Source organism: Ursus arctos, unplaced genomic scaffold, assembly GCF_023065955.2.
Source record: "Ursus arctos isolate Adak ecotype North America unplaced genomic scaffold, UrsArc2.0 scaffold_19, whole genome shotgun sequence".
NCBI classification, from domain to species: Eukaryota; Metazoa; Chordata; class Mammalia; order Carnivora; family Ursidae; genus Ursus; species Ursus arctos.
Genome location: NW_026622863.1, coordinates 23,813,583 through 23,834,221, shown reverse-complemented (window position 1 = coordinate 23,834,221; position 20,639 = coordinate 23,813,583). Strand labels below are relative to the sequence as shown.

The window sequence follows — 20,639 nt, the reverse complement described above, 5'->3', positions numbered from 1 at the left end:
AGAGTGATCCAACATTTAGACCTCTTAGGACCTATCCTGTAGAAACACTTCAGTATGCGAAGAGTTATGCTGAGAAACCCTGAAGAATCACTGGAAATTAGGAAGAGTTCAGTGGACCATCAAGAAACAAATGCTTAAACCAGCTGCAGCTCACCTCTACTACAGAAGACCTGCGCCATCGCATGGGAGAGGGAGCTGGAAGTACTGATAGGAGAGCGTCTCCAAGATATATAACTAAGAAAAAAAAATGTGGGACACTATTTATGGTTCAATCCTATTTTGGTTTTTGAAAGCAGTAATGCAGGCCTGTATTCATTTGGGAAAAGTATGAAAAGCAAGAACGATCTGAAGAGACATCCACGACACTGCTGGTGGTAATCCTGGGGTAGGCGTGGAGGTGAAATTGGGGGAATTTTTCTTTTTTTTGGTTACATATGTATTACATTTGTTAGAGTTTATGTAACATATATAATCAGAAAACACCCTCACACATACAGAAGCAGGGAGGTATCCGTACTTGAGGGCTCTGTCGCTCCTGGGCATCCTCAGCGGCGGCCCAGGGCAAGCACGGGGTCCTGGTAGGCATCCCCTCAGCACGTGTCAGCAGAAATCTAACTCTATCTTCATGAGACACACGTGCTGAGGTGCACCTGGATATACGAACCCTGAGTTTTCCTCCCAAACTGTGCTCTATACTCATTTGGGCGGCGGGGTGGGGTGGGGTGGAGAGAGGCTCTATAGTAGTTAACAGAGGTTTGAGAGTCTGGCCGAGACCCAGGAGACGTGGGGCCAAATCCCACCAGAAGGGAATAAGCACAGCTTGCCTCCCTGTTCCACGAGGTTGTTGTGAGGATCAGACAAGGTTTTGGATGCAAGACGACTTTCCCCCAACGAAAGGGAACACAGAGCAACTGATCTTCCTATTCTGTGCCCCATGGGGACGCAGAGGGTCACGGGGAGGGAGGACAGTCCCTGAGCCCTCCTGGTGGCGCAGAGCTCCAGAGGCAGGAGGAAGAACTGTGTAGAAGGACAACAGCAGATGACCCTCCAAATAAGTAGGCGTGGCCCCTTCCAGGGCCGATGGTGAGGGTCTGCATTCCCTCTTCACTTGCCAGCAGGCAGCCCTGAGCCCCGCCAGCAGGGAAGGGTGCCACAGCCGGTGCCCTGGGAGACAGCTTCCCAGCCCCCGGCAGCATCTCCCTTCCAAGCCAAGCGATGCCTGCGAGTCAGAGGTGCCTCGCACTGCAGTGAGCCGGCTCCATGTGACTGCAGAGTGTCTGCGGTGCAGAACTTGCTGGAGGACACAGCCAGGCTCTCCCGGGTCCTGGCTGCTGCTGCCCAGGCTCGCCAGGCAACAGCGGCTACCGCTCGCCCCCCACCTGGAACTCTGCTCCCCTCTCCCACCCTCACCCTCACCCTCACCCTCACCACTGACATTCCGGCTGAGAGTCTGGATTTCTGTGCAAAACGACCACAGAAGCCAATCTGGTTTTGTACAGGTCAGATGCATCATCCCTCAGCTCTTCCTCCCAACTGAACCACTTTCAGATGCCTTAGCCATCCCTCCACCTCGGCAACGTGCTGTGGAGTGTGCCGGACAGGTGGCAGGCAAGGCTCTCACCGACAGAGTGGGGGTGGGGAGACATGAGGGCAGATCAACACATTTGCTTTCCAGAGAAGGGGGGGGTGAAGAGATGGGGCTTACCACTTCATGAGGGAAAAAGGTGGCTGGGTACAAAACTCCTTTGGGCTGTGGGCATTTCCCATTTTACAGTATTCATCCATTTGGCCTCAAAGCACTTTATAAGTGGAGGGGGCTTCAGGTGGAAATAGGTGTGTGGCTGTCCCCCTTGCTCAGAGTGGTGCAAAGGATCCAGCACACCACACCCTGCCCCATCAGCTCCCCTTCCTTCTCGCTCACTCCCCTGGAGCCACCCTGGCCTCCCGGCCTGTCCTCAAACCTGCCAGACACACTCTCAGCTCCAGGCCTGTGCGCTTGCCATTTGCTCCGTCTGGAAGGCTCTTCCCCCAAATATCTTCCTGGTCACTCCCTCACCTCCTTCTGATCTTTACGCAAATATCAACTTCTCAGTGAGGACTTCTCTAAACAACTAATCTAAACGTACAGCTCCCATCCCTATACGCTCTGCATCCACCTTCCTGACTTAAGTTTCCTCCAAAGCATTTAACCTCACTTGACATTCTGTCTCCTGTATTACCTTCTTTAGTGCCTGTCTCCTCCCGTTACAATGTAAGCTTCCCCTGAGGGTATGGGTTAGGTCTGCTTTGTTCACTGCCCTGTTCTCAGTGCCCAGCACAGCACCTGGCACATAGTAGGTGTTCAGTAAATGGCTGTCACTGTTGCTGTGATGTGCTTTGCTGACTGCCAGTCCCTGGCACCTTGGCCTTTCTATATAGATGGGTGAGCAGAGCCACAGGAAAGGTAAAGGAATAGAGAGAGGTGAAGAAAGAAGAAGAGTATTAGCAAGTACAGAGAGATGGTAAGGAGCAAAAGTGAAGGTCAGGCGATTTCTGATTAAGTAACAGAGGGCTTGTAGAAGGGCACTTGCCAAGGAAGAGGAACCACACAGCAGAGAGGGAGACTATCCGGAAGATTCCAGGAGTCACCTGAACAAGTAGTCGATGCTCAGGCTGTAGACGTGGGGCTTGGCTGCAACCTTGTCTCTCGCTACAGAGCCGTCCTCTGTAGGGCAAGAAGCTGTGGACAGCAGGCCTGCAAACAGGAGCCAGAAACTGAAGGGACAGGAGGGAGGGAAGGCGGGATGGGGCCAAGTAAAAGACCACATGGATGATCCAGGGGAGTGTGGGTGGCAGACAGCTGGGCAATGGGAGGGACCAAAGGTGAGAGGCCAAGGGAACTTCAGTAGGACAGATAATACGGGAGCCAACTAGAAGGGCAGCACAGAGAAGGTGGCCTTAGAGGAAGGGCAGAGGTGGGAGCAAGCCTGAGGACATTGCTATTACATCTTCCATTGACCAGACACACCTCACAGGCCCTGTGGACGGAGGCATCACGACTGCTCCTGCCACCTGCCATGGAGTTCCGTGCCTCTTTCTCTCTTTCCGTTTTTTAGTTTTGTATTTTTATTATCCTTAAGTTCTTTTTTTTTTTAAAGTGTACTTATTTTTTTTGTAATCTCTATAGACAACGTGGGGATGGAACTCATGACCCCGAGATCAAGAGTTATATGCTCCTCTGACTGAGTGAGCCAGGTGCCCCTATCCTGAAGTTCTTAATTCTCATGCTCTTTCCCAAGGATGGATATATAAATATACATATACATATATATACATATATATATATACACACACACACATATATATATATAAAATAAATTTGGAAACTTTTTAATATTTTGGTAATGTGTAGGAGGGTTACATTATGGTGTCTTTCCCTTGAATTTGGTAACAAGGTCAAAAAAGTCACTCTCTGAAATGGAATCCATCAAAATCAATAAAGAACAGATGCTTTTAGCCGCCTGCCAAATAATTCAAATTAAGTGCCAATTTATAAGTGGAGACACAGGGACTAGAATGCTTCTGGAGGCACTCCCTAGGAGAATAGGTTTTGAGACCAGAGTTTCTCAGTCTAATCAAGGTGATCAATTAGGATCTATCTTCAGAACCGGAATGCATTTAATGGACAAGAAGTTTAAAGTTAATCCAATCATCCAACATATCCAATCTGATGGTCCAAAGTACACTGTATGGAGTGCAGTTAAAGGCAGGCCAAGAAAAGGAATTTTCAGGACATATCGAGCTGCTTCAAAGGAGATTCATCTCTGGTTTGAAAGCCCTAATCCTGACTTTCTAGACATCCTGATTTGAAGAATGGAAACTAATCCAGCTCCCCTAGCTGAATGATAATATTTCTCAAAAACATCTAATTACCGTTGTTCTAATTCTTTGCTTACTAAGCTAACTTGTGACCCATGTCTGTAAGAAGGCCACTTTAAAGGAATGCCCACCACAGAGGTTCTAAACTAAGACCCACATCTGGAATCTGGCCAGAGAGAAATACCTTGTGGTTAACTGGCAAATGGGCGAGCTCACACACAGCTCCTTCAGTCATCTGTGAGTTTTGGGAAATTGTGTTTTGGTTGCCTAGGCCTGGTTACCCCGGGGAGTGGAGATGAAATTCTGTACCAGCCCCACAAAGCTGAGGCCTGGTCAAGAAGCACTGAGTTAGCCTTGTCGAGGTATTGACATCAGGGAGGGCTGGTCTGAAGCAGTCAGCCTATTTCCCCTTTTTGTCTTCTCTCTCTCTCTTTCTATCTTTTTTTTCAAAGATTTTATTTATTTAAGGGGCGCCTGGGTGGCTCAGTCGGTTAAGCGTATGCCTTTGGCTCAGGTCAGGATCCCAGGGTCCTGGGATTGAGCCCCCCATCAAGTTCCCTGCTCAGCGGGGAGCCTGCTTCTCCCTCTCCCCCTGCCTGCTGCTCCCCCTGCTTGTTCTCTCTCTCTAATAAATAAAATCTTAAAAAAAAATTTATTTATTTGAGAGAGAGAGAGAGAGAGAATACAAGCAGGGGGAGGGGCAGAGGGAGAATCAGACTCCTCACTGAGCGTGGAGCCTGATGTAGGACTCGATCCCAGGACCCTGAGATCCTGACCTGAGCCAAAGTCAGGTGCTTAACCTACTGAGCCACCCAGGCACCCCTTTGTCTTCTCTTTTAGCTGCAAATTCAGTGGCCAAAATATATAAATAAAGAGGAGTCCACAGTGCTACATCTGACATGATTTCAATAAACTTGGCATCATGTCATCAATATGCTACACACTTTCCAGTACACATTTAATCAACCCAATGTCTAAGCATTCCTCCCTAAAGGAGCAGAGAACCGAATGCAAGATATAAACTCTCTCATCTGAGATATTTGTGGCTCTTTTATCCTATAATCAGGGCAATTTAATGAAAATAGTAGCAGAGGGAGCTAAGAAAATAGCTAGGAGGACAAACAAAGGGCTTACCCTTCATCTCTGGACGATTCAACCAGCTTGACTCTCTTTTCTGGAGCTCATATCCTCCTCAATGCCATAGCTTTCCATCTCAATAGCAGAGGACCAGATTCAGACCTGTTCTTTCTAGCCCACATAATTTTATTCCATTTTGCATGTTTTGATCAGTCTCCTTCCCCTCCCTGCCTCCAAATGCATCTCTGTGCTCTGATGTGCCTCTTGAGCAGCCAAGGATGACTAGCTCTGGCTGATCCTCATTACCGTGAGGAAGAACAATCTCAGCCTGGAAGAATATCAAGATATGTGACACACATGCCACTCAGGAGGCGATCAACCTCTTCAGCTCAAGTCACAAGAAAAGAATGGTCAATGAGTCAAATTCTACCAGTCGTGTTAAAAATATACTTCCATCAAGTAGACTTCCTTCTCTAAAAGCTAAATGTGCAGATAAATGTGCAGATAAATGAGATTTGTAAACTTTTGTCTTCTAAGGATGCTTCAAGGCCGGATGCAGAATGGCTAAATAGATGCTTTGGGAAGGTCAGCCTGAAGACACAAATGACCAGAGACATAAAGCCATCCAGGGTCAGCCATCTTGCCAGCACCAAAGAGGCAGTGGGGCCACCTGCTGGAAGGTTTGGGCACTGCTCTGGCTGCTTGGTCCTCTACCTCCTTGATGTCCTTTGAGCCAGGTCTATGGCAGGACCACAATCTTTTTCTCTAGCTTCTGTGGTGGGAAGAGGAAATTTCTCATTATCTCATCCAGCTCTTCAAGGGCCAGCTGGGCATGGAGCTTGGCCACGTTGTCAGACTCCAAGCACACCACGTGTTTCAGCAGGTGGTAGAGATCCTTGAGGACATCCTTCAGCACCTGTATGAGAGAGACAGCATCATGACTGTCTACTGTGCCAAAATTTCTCAGAACAACCTATCTACCTTTTCCTGCCTGAGAAGTTCTGGGAGGAAACTCACAGGCTCCCTAAAGAAGATTACGCATGGCCTTCTCAGATGGAAGGAGGGTTAGCTGTACTGAGATAGGCTTCTTTTTGGGTTTCTCATGACCCCTGACACCTCACTCTACTGGCCTTGGGGGCTGCTACTCCCTTTTATCCCCAGGCCGAAGTGTAGATCCCAGGCTCCTCTGTTCAGTCCCAAAGCATGGCACAGACCTCAGGACCACAGACAGGTTACCACAGTAACCCAGATAGGGTTACTCCAAGACCATCATTACCAGCATCTTCCTCTCTAGCTCCCACAAAGCCCTCTGTGGATACCCATCTGTGGACATCTATCTTATGAGACCCAGAAGGCTCTCTCCAGCAAGCATGCCTTGCCTTGCCACTGCTCTAAAATTTTTCACCCCAGTTCCATCTCTATGCCCTTCTTCAAGTCACTATAATTTTTTTTCAATTGCAACTTGCAACAGGAAACAAGGGAGGGCTATGTAGATAGAGCCACACCCATCTTTCATGTTTAATGCTCTCATCTTAGGCTCTGGTATGGAACTGGGAGGGTGCCAAAGCACCTACTCCCAGAAGCTCCTAATTTCCTCTGAAATCCTCCTGGCTTTGGAGTTACAACTTTTAGCAGGAAACAGGTTTCAAAAGAACAGGGAAACTCAAGAGTAAGAGGCCTTAGGGATCAGCTGGTCAAACTAGAGACTGAAGACACTAGGTCTTAGGGAGTCACGTGACTTGTCTGCAGCTCCTTGTGAGATTACTTCTGGTCTAGGGCTCTTTGCCTCAAAAGCTACTATTTTTGGATCAGGGACTGTACGAGGTATTTTTCATATATTATCTACGTTTTATGCCAGTCATATAAAGGAAAGTTATTAACCCCATTTTACAGATGAGAACATAGAAAATTGGAGGGTTACATAACATCCCAAGATTACTCAGCTAAAAAAAATGGGGGAGCCAGATTTTATTTATTTTTTATTTTTGTTTTAAAGATTTTAATTATTTGAGACAGAGAGAGAGAGACAGCACAAGCAAGGGAAATGGCAGGCAGAGGGAGAGGGAGAAGCAGGCTTCCTGATGAGCAGGGAGCCCGATGTGGGGCTCAATCCCAGGACCCTGGGATCCTGACCTGAGCCGAAAGCAGATGCTTAACCAACTGAGCCACCTAGGTGCCCTGGGAGCCAGATTTTAAGCATACAGAACCTGTGTTCTTATTTGTTTATTTTTATTGAAAAGGTAAGACAGGGGGTGTCTGGGTGGCTCAGGAAGACAGTATATAATGTATATAGCATATAGAATATATATTAATAGACTCTTCATCTTATCAGTAAGGCTTCTGGTCAACAGTAGGCTATAAGGAGTTAAGTTTCTGGGGAGTCAAAAGTTATGCATGCAGTTTTGACTGCACACCAGGGTGGGAGTAGGGTGTGGGTATCCCTAACACTTGCAATGTTCAAGGGTCAACTGTACAGGATCTGGGCCCAAAGTTCCCCGAGCTTTCCACACATCTTGGACTTGCTAAAGAATAGAGAAAGAGCCTTTTCCATCTCTTGCTATTCTTGAACAGCATGGGTAATGGGGGTGCAAAGAGGAAGGAATGGGAGAAGGGACACATAAAATAAGCCCCCGGGGCCACTTGCCGGTCTCCCTCTTCTCCCCCGTGTTCCAGGTACCGGTGGGGTGGCTTCTTTCTTTCTTCGAGGGAAGCTCCTTCCCAGCGCAAGGCCTTTGCATATGCTGTTCCCTCAGCCTGGAAGCCTATTTTGCCTCTTCACCCTGTAACTCTTACTCACCCTCAGCCTAAAATACCCCTTTCTCAGGGATGCCTTCTCTAACTCCCATCTAGGTAAGTCTTTCTACCCTGCCTGTAGTTCTGTTTGTAACTCGTATCACAGTTGTAATTTAAATATTTATTGTGTAATTAAAAGTATGTTTTCCTCACTAGATCACATGTACTATTGACACTGAGGCCATATCTTACCTTGTTCATTCTGGTGTAGTCCCAGTGCCTCATATAGTGACTGGCACATGGCAGATAACCTAAAACATTTATGAATGAAAGAAGGCACGTATGCATGCTACTCCTGGCCAGTTTCTCACTCGACAAAAACTGAAAATTCTAAGAACATCTATTGAAACAATGCCAGACAACCAGGCTCAGGCTCGCTTCATGGGTGCGTGACCTGAGCAGTCACATTATGCCTCCAGTCAAGAGGGCCACGTGCTTGGTTCAATGATCTGCTATGGTCATCTTAAAATTCTTAATAATTGTACCTTTGGATTTGTATTTGGTAAGGGAAGTACAGTGGGACAAAGAGCCTCAGTGTGAGCAGATGAGACATGCCCGACATGTGTGTCTGCCATTCTCTGCCAGTGCATCCCGTACACGGCAATTGCCGTGCCCCATGAGCACAGAATTCTGAGGGACCCACAGTGTGTGGGAGTTCAGCAGGACTTGAAGCCAGTGAAAGGGCACCATGTTTGTTACATTCATGACTGAGCACATGGAGGCACCGAGAGCCCGGAAAGGCCGTACTTTCCATTTGAACCAGAATTTGCTCAAACACAGAAAGAAGACAACAGCTTTCTAAGAAACATGGCTGAGTAAGGAACCCTATAATACTCTTTACGTTTAGCCAACCATTTACTCTGAAATTGATGACATACAGGAAATAGGACAACACCCAGCTCTTTTTTCCGTTTGGTCCTCTCTTATTCACCAGTAAACTGAAGGTAAAGAACATCGGCAGAATGTGTGCAGATCAAGGACTGAAATAAAAGCAGTTGAGCTAGTTTTGTACAGTTTCCACTGTTCTAAGAAGGCAATACGTATGTGTGTATGAGCTACAGAATACAATCTGTGCAATTTTGATGATTCCACATATGAGCTAAATGCTTTTTTTTAAAAAAAAGATTTTATTTATTTATTTGAGAGAAAGAGAGAAAGTACACGCACACACTGGAGTTGGGGGGTGGGAACAGAGGGGGAGGGAGACGGAGGGGAAAAGAATCCCATGCAGACTCCGTGCTGAGTGTGGAGACCAATGGAGGGCTCGATCTCATGACCCTGAGACCATGACCTGAGCGAAAACTGAAAGTCGGACACTCAACCAACAAAACTGAAAGTCGGACACTCAACCAACTGAGCCACCCAGGTGTCCCATGAGTTAAATGATCTTATATTTGCATTTAAAATTGGCATTGCACAATATAAAGATGAACTGTAAAATTTGTGCTAATAATTTCACATTTAAAATTTCTCTACTTAGGGCACCTGGCGGGCTCATTCGGTAGAGCATCTGCCTTCAGCTCAGGTCATGATCTCAGGGTCCTGGGATCGAGTCCTGCATTGGGCTCCCTGCTCAGCGGGGAGTCTGCTTCTCCGTCTCCCTTTGTCACTCCCCCTGCTTGTGCTCTTTCTCTCTCTCTATTAAATAAATAAAATCTTTAAAAAAAAGTTAAGAAAATTTTCTCTACTTTGAACAACAGCAAATAATACACAAATGACAAGGTGAGGGAGAGAAAAATTGTGAAAGTAAGGAAAACACTTTCTATTTATATACCATCAACAGCATGTTTTCCTTGTTTTTTTGAACATGGGATCCCACATTTTCATTCTGCAATGGGCCCCACATATCATACAGTTGGCCCTGCAGACAACTCTCACTGCTCCTGCCCAGTGTTGCCACATAAAGTGCCTGAATGCTGTGGGCAAACCTCACAGAGATGCTGCCCCATCTGCGGGGCAGCTGTTTCTGGGTTTTCTCAGGGAGCTGCTGACATGTGATGGGAGTGGGTCTCCTAGCAAAGGCACATGTAGACTGGAGGGGGGGGCAGGGGGGCGCTATCCCCACTGCCCTTTGGTAACCTCTCTTTCCTTGAGGCTGGCAGTGTGAAAAGGAGAGATGATTCCCGAAAGAGGATGACTCCCTAGAGCCACGGCCTCATGATTACTCACTCAACCAATAATCATTATTAAGGGCCCACTTCGTGCCCAGGCAATGTGCTGGTGATAAAAGGATGAATAATGCACGAACCCTACCCTCTGGCAGCTACAGCCTAGTGGGGAGGCAGGCAGACACACACACACACACACACCCCAGACAGTATGATCTCTCTAAGCGATAAGCTCCACACTTCTGTGGAAGCAAAGGAAGTGACTTCTGCCTGTGGAGGTGGGTGGAGGGAGAACATTCTCCTACCCTGTGATAGGGGTTTCACTCTTTTATTTGTAGCCAAAGGGCGACACCACGGAGTGGCTTAGAGAAGCTTTAGCAAGTCCCCTCACCTCAAGTCACCTCAAATAAATGCAGATTCTAAGCAAACCTGGCCTGCTTATTATGTGAACATAGTTAAAAGACAAGTCTCCTGACACTCTTTCCAATGGTGTTCGGCCCAAAGTGCCTCTTACAGAGAAATTCTAGAGTTCCCACTGTTTATTACGAGGTCATCTTTTTCTTCTTCTTCCAGAGGAATCTTTCACCTACTCAGAAATATCTTTGAGAATTTTTGCTAGAGCCTCCTAACATTCAAAATAAGGTTAGCTTTTACTTGTTAAAGAGGGAGGTTCTAAGGCATTCTGTTCTGCTAAGGTACTCTGCTCCTTCCTGGTGTGGGTAGGAATTTTCCCCTTGGCACTGCTGTGTCCTTAAAATAACAATAATGCTTGTGCAAACACCATTTCATACTTGAGGGGCGCTGAGCTCCTTGTTATCAGTTACCGGATCTCCTTCTTTGGTAACTGAGTGTTAGGCAAAGGCTCCTTCTTAATTAATGGGTCTATTCTAGCAAACCATCCTGGAAAGGCTTCTTCCCAATCCCTGTAACACTGGGGATCCCACACATCACAAGGACTTCCTCTGGACTCCCCAAGGATCAAAGCTTCCTGCCAGCCGGGGATTGTCACCAAATCCCACGGATCAGGGGTTGAATACAAGCAGAGTTCAAAGGTAAAGTTACTTACAGGAGCCACTGTGGTGGGCAGGATATAGGCAATCCCACGGAGGAAACCTTTCATTAAGAGTTCAACACACCTGCTCTTCATCCCCCACCCTCCGCATCGAGGCTCAACGAGTCCAGGGAAAGGCAGAGGGGGTACAGATGTGAATGGGGATGGGTGCATCTCATCCAGAGGAGATCTGGCTTAGCTTTTTGTAGCTGATGGTTGAAAGAAACATTTTCACCATCTGAGAAGCTCTTAGGCCAGGGATATCTTAAACGAGTATCTAGATTCTTAGTCTGAAAAGTCTTTGGAAAGGGGTGGGTTCAGGTGTTTTCTTAAAAGAATTTAGAGCCCACACGCAACACACACACACACACACACACACACACACACAATGGGACCCAATTGGGTAGAGGCCCGCATGCAAGTGGTGAAAGAATTCACCCAAGGCAGAACAAAGGAGACAGAAGTTTACTGAATATACTGTAAGGGAGCAATGGGCAGGACAGCAAAGGAGAGACTGCCAGGAGGAGGTGGGGAGGGTAGGCTGTAGTCAAGGAGGGGAAGTGAGGAGGTATGGGAACGTATGGAATTTTCCTTTTTTGGTACTGTGCCGGATTGTAAGTAGCCCATTGGCCACCTAGGGCTTATGGTTATTTTGAGGTGGGTTGTCTAATGAGTCTGCTTGCATTCAGCCCAGTGGTCAATGTGTGCCCTTCTCTCTTACTCAGGTATCCATTGCTCAAGGCTGTTGCCTAAAAGTGGCCTCTATAACACACACACGCATGCACACACACACACACCCCTTCTCCTATCCTCCCCCTTCCACTCTAGGCACCAGTTCCTTTCCTTGAAGCACGCAAAGATGATGCTTCGGGGACAAGGGCAGTCTTTAGGGTTAGATGGTGCTTAGAAAAGACCAGATGAGGCAGGGCAAACTAATAAGGAAATGGTGTGAGCAAAAGACTGCGTTGGGCACACAGGTGCACTTTCAATGGAAAAGCAGTAAAACAGCGTTTGACTCTTTCAATGAGCTTGACCTGGAACATCCTAGAAGCGGTTTTTGTATCTATGAGTTGAGATCAAAAGAAATAAATGGCAAATGTCCTTCTTCTTTTTAATTCCTAAATGTATTTATTTATTTGATTATAAAAGCAATATAACCACATGATCATAAAAACAATATAACCACAGCCCAGAATATCTGAAAAAGAAAAAAAAGTCTCTAGTCAAAAACCACCTCTCTAACACAAGCTCCATTAGTAAAGACACTGAGTAATTAGTAGATTCATTTACAGTTTTCAAAAATTATTTTAGTATTTTTTTTAATTTTTTTAAGTTTCACTAATTTTCAAGTAATCTCTACATCCAATGTGGGGTTTGACTCCTGACCACAAGATCAAGATTTGCATGCTCTTCCAACTGAGCCAGGCAGGTGGCCCTATTTTAACATTTTAAAAGTCATTTATACTTCAAGGCGATGTTACAAACGGAACCTAGGTGGATGAAACTGCTATTCTGTTATCATGTGGGATTGATAAGATACAACACAAATGGTCACAAGAAAACCAGTTACAGAAATAAAAACTGCAAAGATGCTATCTAGCGGAGGATTTTCTATCTATAATTTCTTTATATTTAAGGGATGTATGGGTTCTAAATACAAAAGGATAAAAAAGTTAAATGCTAGCATACTAACTGTACTTAGAGATTCAATCTTCCCATAGAACCAACAATAAGGCAAAAAAAAAAAAAAATCAGAAAGAAAGCTCAATTCCGTCCAATCCTATCACCCTCCAGTTGTGGTTCCTCTGTGGCTGATAAATATTGGGCACAAGGACAGAAACAGGGAAGTTAGACATTGAAATAAAAGGTAGGGACAGATAGGAGAATGGGGGCAGAGACTGAAGTTAGTGGTGGAAACTGGCTTGGCAGGCAAAGATATTCTCTTGACTGGGGCCCAGAAGAGGAGGAGACCCCAGAATCCGACTAGTTCTGTTTACAACATGTTAGAATAAAGGATTCGGCGTAGTAGGAATCTGTCAGGAAGCCACAGGCCAACTACTAAGGGTCCTCATTTTGACTACTGTCCCTTGGTGTTAAGACCAGTGATTGACTTGGTGGCTGAGGGCAGTGAGAGTGGACAGATGGGACTAAGTTCAGAGTCAAGGATCATCAACTGAGCACAACTCAACCACCTTTTCCCAAACCGTGTGCAGGAGGCTCCGCTAAGCATTCTGGGTAACCAGGACCTGTGCCTGTCCTTCAGGAGCTCACCTCCAGAGCAGGGAGACAGACACACAGAGCTGAACCTAATGGCCCGGAGGCAGGTGAGTCGGGTGAGGTGAATGATGGTGCTCCCAATCACTAGCCAGGGAATCTAGAGCAAACGACTTCAGCTCCCAGAACCCCAGTGATCTCAACTGTAAAATGGGGATAATACTGCCTCCTTTTAAGGTTGTTGTAAGAATGAGAGTTGATGTCTATAAAGATCCAAGCACAAAGCCTTGCATATGGTGAGTGCTAAGTAAGTGGGGGTTTGTCAGTCTCCCCCACTAGTACTGTAATCTCCGTGTCCTTCTGTTACTCTTCTCTCAGCGAGGCTGAGGACAGAGCCTGGTGTGGAGCAGCTCTGGCGTGTAGTAAATTTATGACAAATAAATGAATGAATGTATAATAACAACAGCTAATCCTTGCATAAAACCTGTTATGTGCGAGATATGGTTCTAGGCATCTTATCTACAGTCACTCACTTAATCCTCACAACAACACAATGAGAGAGGTACCATTATTATCTCCAGTCTGCCCCAGGCCACACAGCTAGTAACAGACAGAGCCAGGATTCAAACCCTGGCAGCCTCACGTGGAGCCAACGTTCTTTATTAACTACTACACTATTCTGCCTCTCCAAGTAGTTCTTATTTTCCCTCTGCTGAAGTAGGAAGCAGAAAGCACACTGCTTACCTTACAAGTTGATTGTGGGATCAAAAGAGATAATGCGTGTGAGAGTACTCGGCTATGATAAGCCAAGGGATATATAATTCAAAGTATTGTTGCTATTATTACTCCGATGTTGAAATAATTGGGTTTACCACCACGGGGCCAAGAAAATGAGGGGAAAGGCATGGCTCTGAAAATGAAACAGGGAGAGCAGAGGCCTATAAAAAGGTGTCAGGAAGATGAATAAATGGAGAGGAACGAGAAGAAAAGGTGTAAGAGGAGGTAAAAGCTGTGACACAGTCTGAGAGCAGAATCAGGGCCAGTGCGGGTCCCGGATACTGTGGACACTGACCGTGCTACTCCGCAGGGCTGGGGACACCAGAAGGAACTCTGCAGGGCAAGCGGACGGGAGCGAGGCTCTGAGGTCTGGGGAGCAAGCACCCTCTCTAAGATAATGGGCAGGAAACACACTGGAGAAGCAGAATGGAGATAGACAATTTGGACCTCATTCAGGGAGCTCTGGCTTGAAGAAGAATAAACGCTTTACTGATAAAACCCAAATGCACTTTGATGGGTGTATGAAAAAGAAATTAGGGCTGATTCAAATAGCAAGACTGGGCTTTTGAGACACCTCACTGAAAGCGGTGGGAAGGTCAGTGAAGAAAGACAGGATTACTAACGTCGAAGAGATTTCTATCCATGCCTGACGGAGAAGCTCAAACATGTTGAAGTTCAGGTAGCATTATTATTAACTGGAGGTTACTGAGCTTTTCAAAACCCTTTTACTTCCAAAGTATTTTTCTCTGCTAGACCTAGAGATAAATGGCATTTTTACCCTTTCTGGATCGTGTTTAGCCACAATCTCGGGGGTCTCTCGAGTGCAAACTGGAGAAGGGGTGGGGTGGGGATGCAGGGAGTATCACGCGTGATTTTCACTCAAGAATAAGGAGAACAATTTTAACTGGTCAAGTGCCGAACGTGCTGCAGGCACATCCACAGGTCGGCAGCTGAGGGACAGAGACCAAGGCGGCCAGTGCGGTTAACCCCTGGGAGGGGTGACAGCTCAGGAGACCTAAACAAAAAGTAGGCGATTGGACACAGCTACACAACACCTAACTGTGTGCTCCTAGGCTAGCTCAGGCTGAGGCATGCCGCCCAACGCTTCGAGGGGCCAGAGCCCAGCGCCCGCAGGGGCTGCAGCCAGCTCGCTGGGGCAGGGCCAGGAGCAGCACTGCTGTGGCGCGAGGAGCAACCGCGGCAGCGTCTTTCAGAATGTCTTTAAATAGCAACCTGAGGAAGGCAGCAGCTTTCCTTCACCCCCACAGGCACGGAAATAGAACAAAGAAGGCAGGAAAAATGGCCGGAGTGTGTGCAAAGGCAGCAGGCTGCGGCTTGTGGGAGAGGAGATCGGGAGCTTTGTCCTTAAAAGGTGATTACAATCCCAGCTTTCAGACGGTACTCTGTGACCTCGTGTGGGAAAAGGGCTCCACTTTTCTGGCCCTGGAGGCTCTCCGTGCAGACACCCTGCTGAGGGCCTGTCCCCTCCCGGCGCCTAACGCCTCCCACGTGGGATTAGACCATGCCTGCAAAAGGCTCACTACCTTTCCTGAGTGTTTACTACATTTCAGTCACTGTGCTAAACCCTTCGCATAGATTATCTCATTTAATCCTATGAGGTAGGTGTTACTAGGCCCAGTTTACAAGTTAGGGGAAGGTGGGAGCGCCTGGTGGCTCAGTCAGTCGAACTCTTGATCTCAGCTCATGTCTTGATCTCAGCTCAGGTCTTGATCTTGGAGTCATGAGTTCAAGCCCCGCACTGGGCTCCACACAAACAAAAAACCAAACAAACAGATCAGGGAAAGGGGATTTAGAGTGGTTTCAGTGATTTGCTCAAGGACACAGCCAGAATTCAAACCTGTGTCTGTGAAGTCTCACTCTGCAAACCTTGCTTTGGAACATGTGCCGTTACTAGGAAATCCAATATGCAGGAGGAAGCTGTGGAGAAAATGTGACTGTGTCCCTGCACCATCAATGTTGTTTATTTGGATGGAGCCTGGGCAGGCAGGAGGGGGAGCTGTAACTGGGCTCCTGGCTGACCATAAGGTTTGATTTTCCTTTGGGGCACCAGTTTGCTTTAGGGCATCCTGCATCACCCCAGGCTCAGCCAGCTTCCACAGCTTCTGGTCTAGCTTGAGTCGCCCACAAGGGAAGGACAGGTCACTCTCCTGAGGGCATTTGCTCAATGGAATTCTAGGCTCTGTGCAAGATGCTTCAGGAATAAAAGGTTAGAGAATTAGACCGAAGGTCAGAGAAAACCAGTCACAGGCACATCAGAGGCCCTGGTGGCGTTTGCATTACGTATTAATATGTACATGGCATGGACTAGACCAGAAAAAGGAACCCCTGCCACCCATACCAAAACACGGCTGCAAAGCCCAGACTTCGCCTCTGTGCAACACCATCATTCTAGTATAGTGATTCTCCACCCCTGCTGCCCATTACAATCCCCTGGAGAATGTTTAACATGGCTGGGCCCCCACCTCACACCTAAGAATCAGAATCATAGGGCTGGGACTCGGGGCTTTTAAAAAAGTTTTAATTTATTTTTATGATTCTTATGCTCTCCAGGTGACTCTAATAAGCATCCAGGATGCAGTCATGTGGGAGGTTAGGAAAAAAACACTGGGTAGGAGACTAGGAGTTATGCCATGGTTTCGAAAGTAACAACATTGCCTGGGAAAAATCTAAGTGCCAAGAACAAGGGTGATGTGATTTGGATGTAACATATTACACTTCTTGGAATTTTCTTAACTATCAACAATCAGGTTTTTACTTTCCAGAAAGGGGATGGAGTCAAAATCATTTTCGTTTAAGATTTTATTTTTAAGGGACGCCTAGGTGGCTCAGTTGGTTAAGCATCTGCCTTTGGCTCAGGTCATGATCCCAGGGTCCTGGGACTGAGTCCCATATCGGGCTCCTTTCTTGGTGAGGAGCCTGCTTCTCCTTCTGCCTGCCACTCCCCCTACTTATGCTCACTCACTCTCTCTCTGACAAATAAATAAAATCTTAAAAAAAAAGGTTTTATTTTTAAGTGATCTCTGCACCCAACATAGAGCTTGAACCCACAACCCTGAGATCAAGAGTCACACGATCCAGCAACTGAGCCAGCCAGGCAACCATCAAAATCATTTTTGACCCACAAATCGGCACTGCATCTTTTTTCCAAAATATTTAAAAAATTTGTTCTTAAACATGTGTATATGAAGTGTGATTCTGAAGACAGAGAAAGTTACAAGCTACCAACATGCGTTCTTTAAGAAAATGAAAGGCTAAAATAAATGCAGCTGCCTCCGTTGCTGGGTTAGCTGGAATTATGGCAGAAACCTCTGCCCAGACGGGAGGAATTAAGGGAAATACATGTGTTAAAATTTTGACAGACACACACACACACACACACACACACACACACACACACTGCTATATATATAGTATATACAGAGTATATCTATGGGGGGGTGTGTGTGTGCGTGTGTGCGCGCGCGCGTGTGTCAAGAAGCCAAGTTTTGAAATGCAGAAGGTTCTGGCTGCACATCAGTATTCATCCTGTCACTCTGCCTCAGGACTCCTTCTCCCCACCGATCTGGGGACAGCATGTCTGCAACCCAACTGTGATGAAAATGTTAGGCGTTTCTAAGTAAAGGGAGGTAAAATTCCCTCCTAATGAGAACTTGTTTGGACAACTTCTGTCCCTGAGAAACCTAAACGCAGGAAGAGCTTGGAAATCCCAGACTTTCCAGGTTAAGATCTAGGAAATCTATTTATCATAAAGGCAGGTACAAAGAGATGAAGAGATGTGTTCCATGCCTCTTGGAGAAAAGATTTCATGCGCTCTCTCAACAAACATTCCTTAAGCACTTATTTTGTGCAAAGCACTGTGTGAGATTTGAGGAATAGAAAAGGGAATGGAATGAGTAGTCAAATCCACGGAGACAGAGAGAATGGTGGTTGCCAGGGGCTGAGGGAGGGGAAAATGGCGAGTTCGTGTTTAATGGGTGCAGAGTTTCAGTTTCGCAAAATGAAAAGAGTTCTGTGGATGGGTGGCGGTGTTGGTTGCACAGCAGTGTGAATATATTTAAAGCTACTGAACTGTACACTTAAAAAATGGTTAAGACAGTAAATTTTGTCTTATGTATCTTTTACCACAATTAAAAGAAAAATAGTGACTGGTGTGTTCGGGGGCTCACAGTCCCCTGTTGACATCAGACATGAACAAATCACTACAGTATCTACTATAGTCCAGAGCTGATATGTAAAGTACTGCAGAGCCTGGAGAAGTGATTACGACTTTTTTTTTTTTAAAAGATGTATTTATTTTAGAGAGAGAGAGAGAGTGTGTGTGATTCAGGGTGGGGTGAGGTGGGACAGAGGGAGAGAAAGTCAAGCAGACTCCTCACTGAGCAAAGAGCCTACTCAGGCTCCATCTCACAACCCTGAGATCAGGACCAAGAGTTGACCGCTTAAATGACTGTGCCACCCAGGCGCCCTGTGATTACTAATTTTACCTGAGAAATCAGAAAAAGACTTTCCACAAAGAGTGTAAAATTTAAGTAGAGTCCTAAAGGATGAATAAAAGTTTATCAGATGGACAGGTGAGGGGAAAAGAAGGCATTCGAGGCATAAGAAATAGTAGGGACTACTCAGCATGGAGCCTGCTTCTCCTTCTCCCTCTGTGCCCCACCCCCCGCTCATGTGCGTGCATGCTCACTCTCTCAAATAAATAAAATTTTTAATTAAAAAAAAAAAGAAATATTAGGGACTAAGATGTGGAGCCAAGAAACAGTATGCAGATGATCTGGGGCTGGCATGAAGCTGTCAGGGCATTTGAGGAGAAGAACGGAAGAGGAAGAGGCAGAGAAGTCAGGGGGGATCCAGTACATAAAGGGCCTTGTATGCCATATGAAGGAGCCTGGTCTTTATCTCATGGACCAGGGTAGAAAGGCTAGCTGGGGACTGGACTTTGGCAGACCTGCATTTCAGAAAGACCCCTCTAGCTGCAGTTCCCTTACCATGCCGACTGCCCGAATACCTGTCAACCCTGGAGAATTACAGAGGTGAAGAAAGTACAGTGGGTAAGGAAACAGAAGTCCTAGGAACAGAAGTCTGTCCCAGTATACCTGGAACAGTTCACTCCTTCCTCAAGTATCATCTCAGGCTGGTTCTAATTAGTTCCATCCCAACAGCCAAGCTGGCAATAAGGTAGCCTGGATGTCCACTCAGTTCTACCTCTTACTGGCTGTTCGACCTGTGCATTTAAAAGTAAACATCTGGACCTCAATTTTCTTGCCTGTAAATAGAGTTAATAAGCATATTTATCTCACAGGGTTGTTAGGAAGATTCCACGAGATCATGAATGTGAAAACCTGGTGCTTTGCTTGGCATACAATAAGCCCCTGATAAATGTTATATTATTATTAAATACTAAACCTCAGAGAACATGCAATTTATTCAGAGCAGATTTGCTAAGAGCAAACAAACTGTGGGGTGATGAGCAATGAGCTGGAACAGACCCCAGAGCATCAATCCTGTCATTTATGTCACCCCAAGGAGGGTACACTTAGTCAGAACTCCTCCCTTTCAGAGGACGGAAGATATGAAGTGGGAAACCCACCTCTGATTGCAACCCAGAGGCCCATCTGATTATCAGAGGAGAATCGATTCTGATCAGGCTGCAGGGCAGAAGGAAAGTCCCAGGAGTCTCACTCCCCGGCCTAGCAGCCCTGAAGGTGTTTGGTCTGCTCCTTGCTTTTTTCAGTTCTGTGTACAGTATGGGAAGTTGCTGGACTGTGTAGTCCGTGGTTGGCCTGAACATTTGGCAAGAGATCGTGGAACATGAGGTAGGGCGAAAGGAAGCCAGGGTTGTTTCCTGTCTCTGCTCTCTGAAGAGTTCACTCTGGCAGGTCCTGGGAGGTCAGGGCACCTGGGTCCGAGGCCAGCCCCAAACACTCTCCTCTCACTGTTTCATCCTTCTCCAGGGCAGACAGTAAATAAGCTGTCAGGAGGTAGTCTGGCCCATTTTCCTTTTGGGTATCACATTTCCAGGATCTGAAGCAGCCTTCTGTTAGTCATGATCTGTGCAGAAAATGCCCGAGTGACTTGGTTTCTGAGTCCTTCAGATGACAGTCACTGAACATCGAGTCCTAGAGCTGTGCTGCCTGGTTTCTCTACCTCTGCTCTGTTACCAACTAGTTGTCGGTTAAGTTACTTCTCTTTTCTGTCTTAGTTTCCTCATGTGTAAAATGGGGGATATTAATCACACCTAAATGGATAATGAAGATTAAGTGAACTAATTAATGGAAAGCACTTAGATATAAGTGCTATCACATAGCAAATGCTCAAAGTATTTTTAGAGTTTCAAAATACACTGAATTTTTCAGGATTTCAACTACCATATAAACTAAGAGAAGATAATATTTTCGTTTGTTTAGAATTTTATACAGAGTAGTTTACTCTTTTGGAAAATCAAGCTCTACAATGTACTGCTGAGCTGCTAGTGTAAGACAGATGTATGATTTTATATTTGTAGGTGTTACATTCATGATGAGTCTACATATAAGAGCAACCAAATAGTTCATTGTATCTTAGAGCTGGCCTAGACATTTATGTATTAAAATATGTTATTTTAGTATAAACAACTATCCTTTGATTCCTTCTTTATATTATAATAGGACATTATATTGATTTTTAAAATATACATGTAGGTCAAGAAGCTATAAATTTCATTTCAGGAGAATAAAGGGGAAACACCAAAATATGTTATA

The 20,639-nt window shown here is 46.0% G+C and overlaps 1 protein-coding gene and 1 long non-coding RNA gene across 3 annotated transcripts in view; one reads left to right on the top strand and one right to left on the bottom strand.

The window, feature by feature from the left end:
* Window positions 1-20,639, bottom strand: part of HAS3 (hyaluronan synthase 3) — a 203,306-nt gene that overhangs the window by 20,917 nt on the left and 161,750 nt on the right. Inside the window, exon 18 of one of the 2 annotated variants that reach the window (XM_026495093.4) lies at window positions 3,345-5,851. The exons of the other annotated variant lie outside the window; for it this stretch is intronic. Within the exon in view, the coding sequence (XP_026350878.2) occupies window positions 5,675-5,851 (177 nt within the window). The 3' untranslated portion in view covers window positions 3,345-5,674. Of the gene's footprint in view, window positions 1-3,344; window positions 5,852-20,639 lie in introns of those variants that run through there. 2 annotated transcript variants of the gene reach the window in all.
* LOC125283276 (uncharacterized) overlaps window positions 1-20,639 on the top strand; it is a 65,500-nt gene that overhangs the window by 3,767 nt on the left and 41,094 nt on the right. The gene's annotated exons all lie outside the window — the stretch shown is intronic.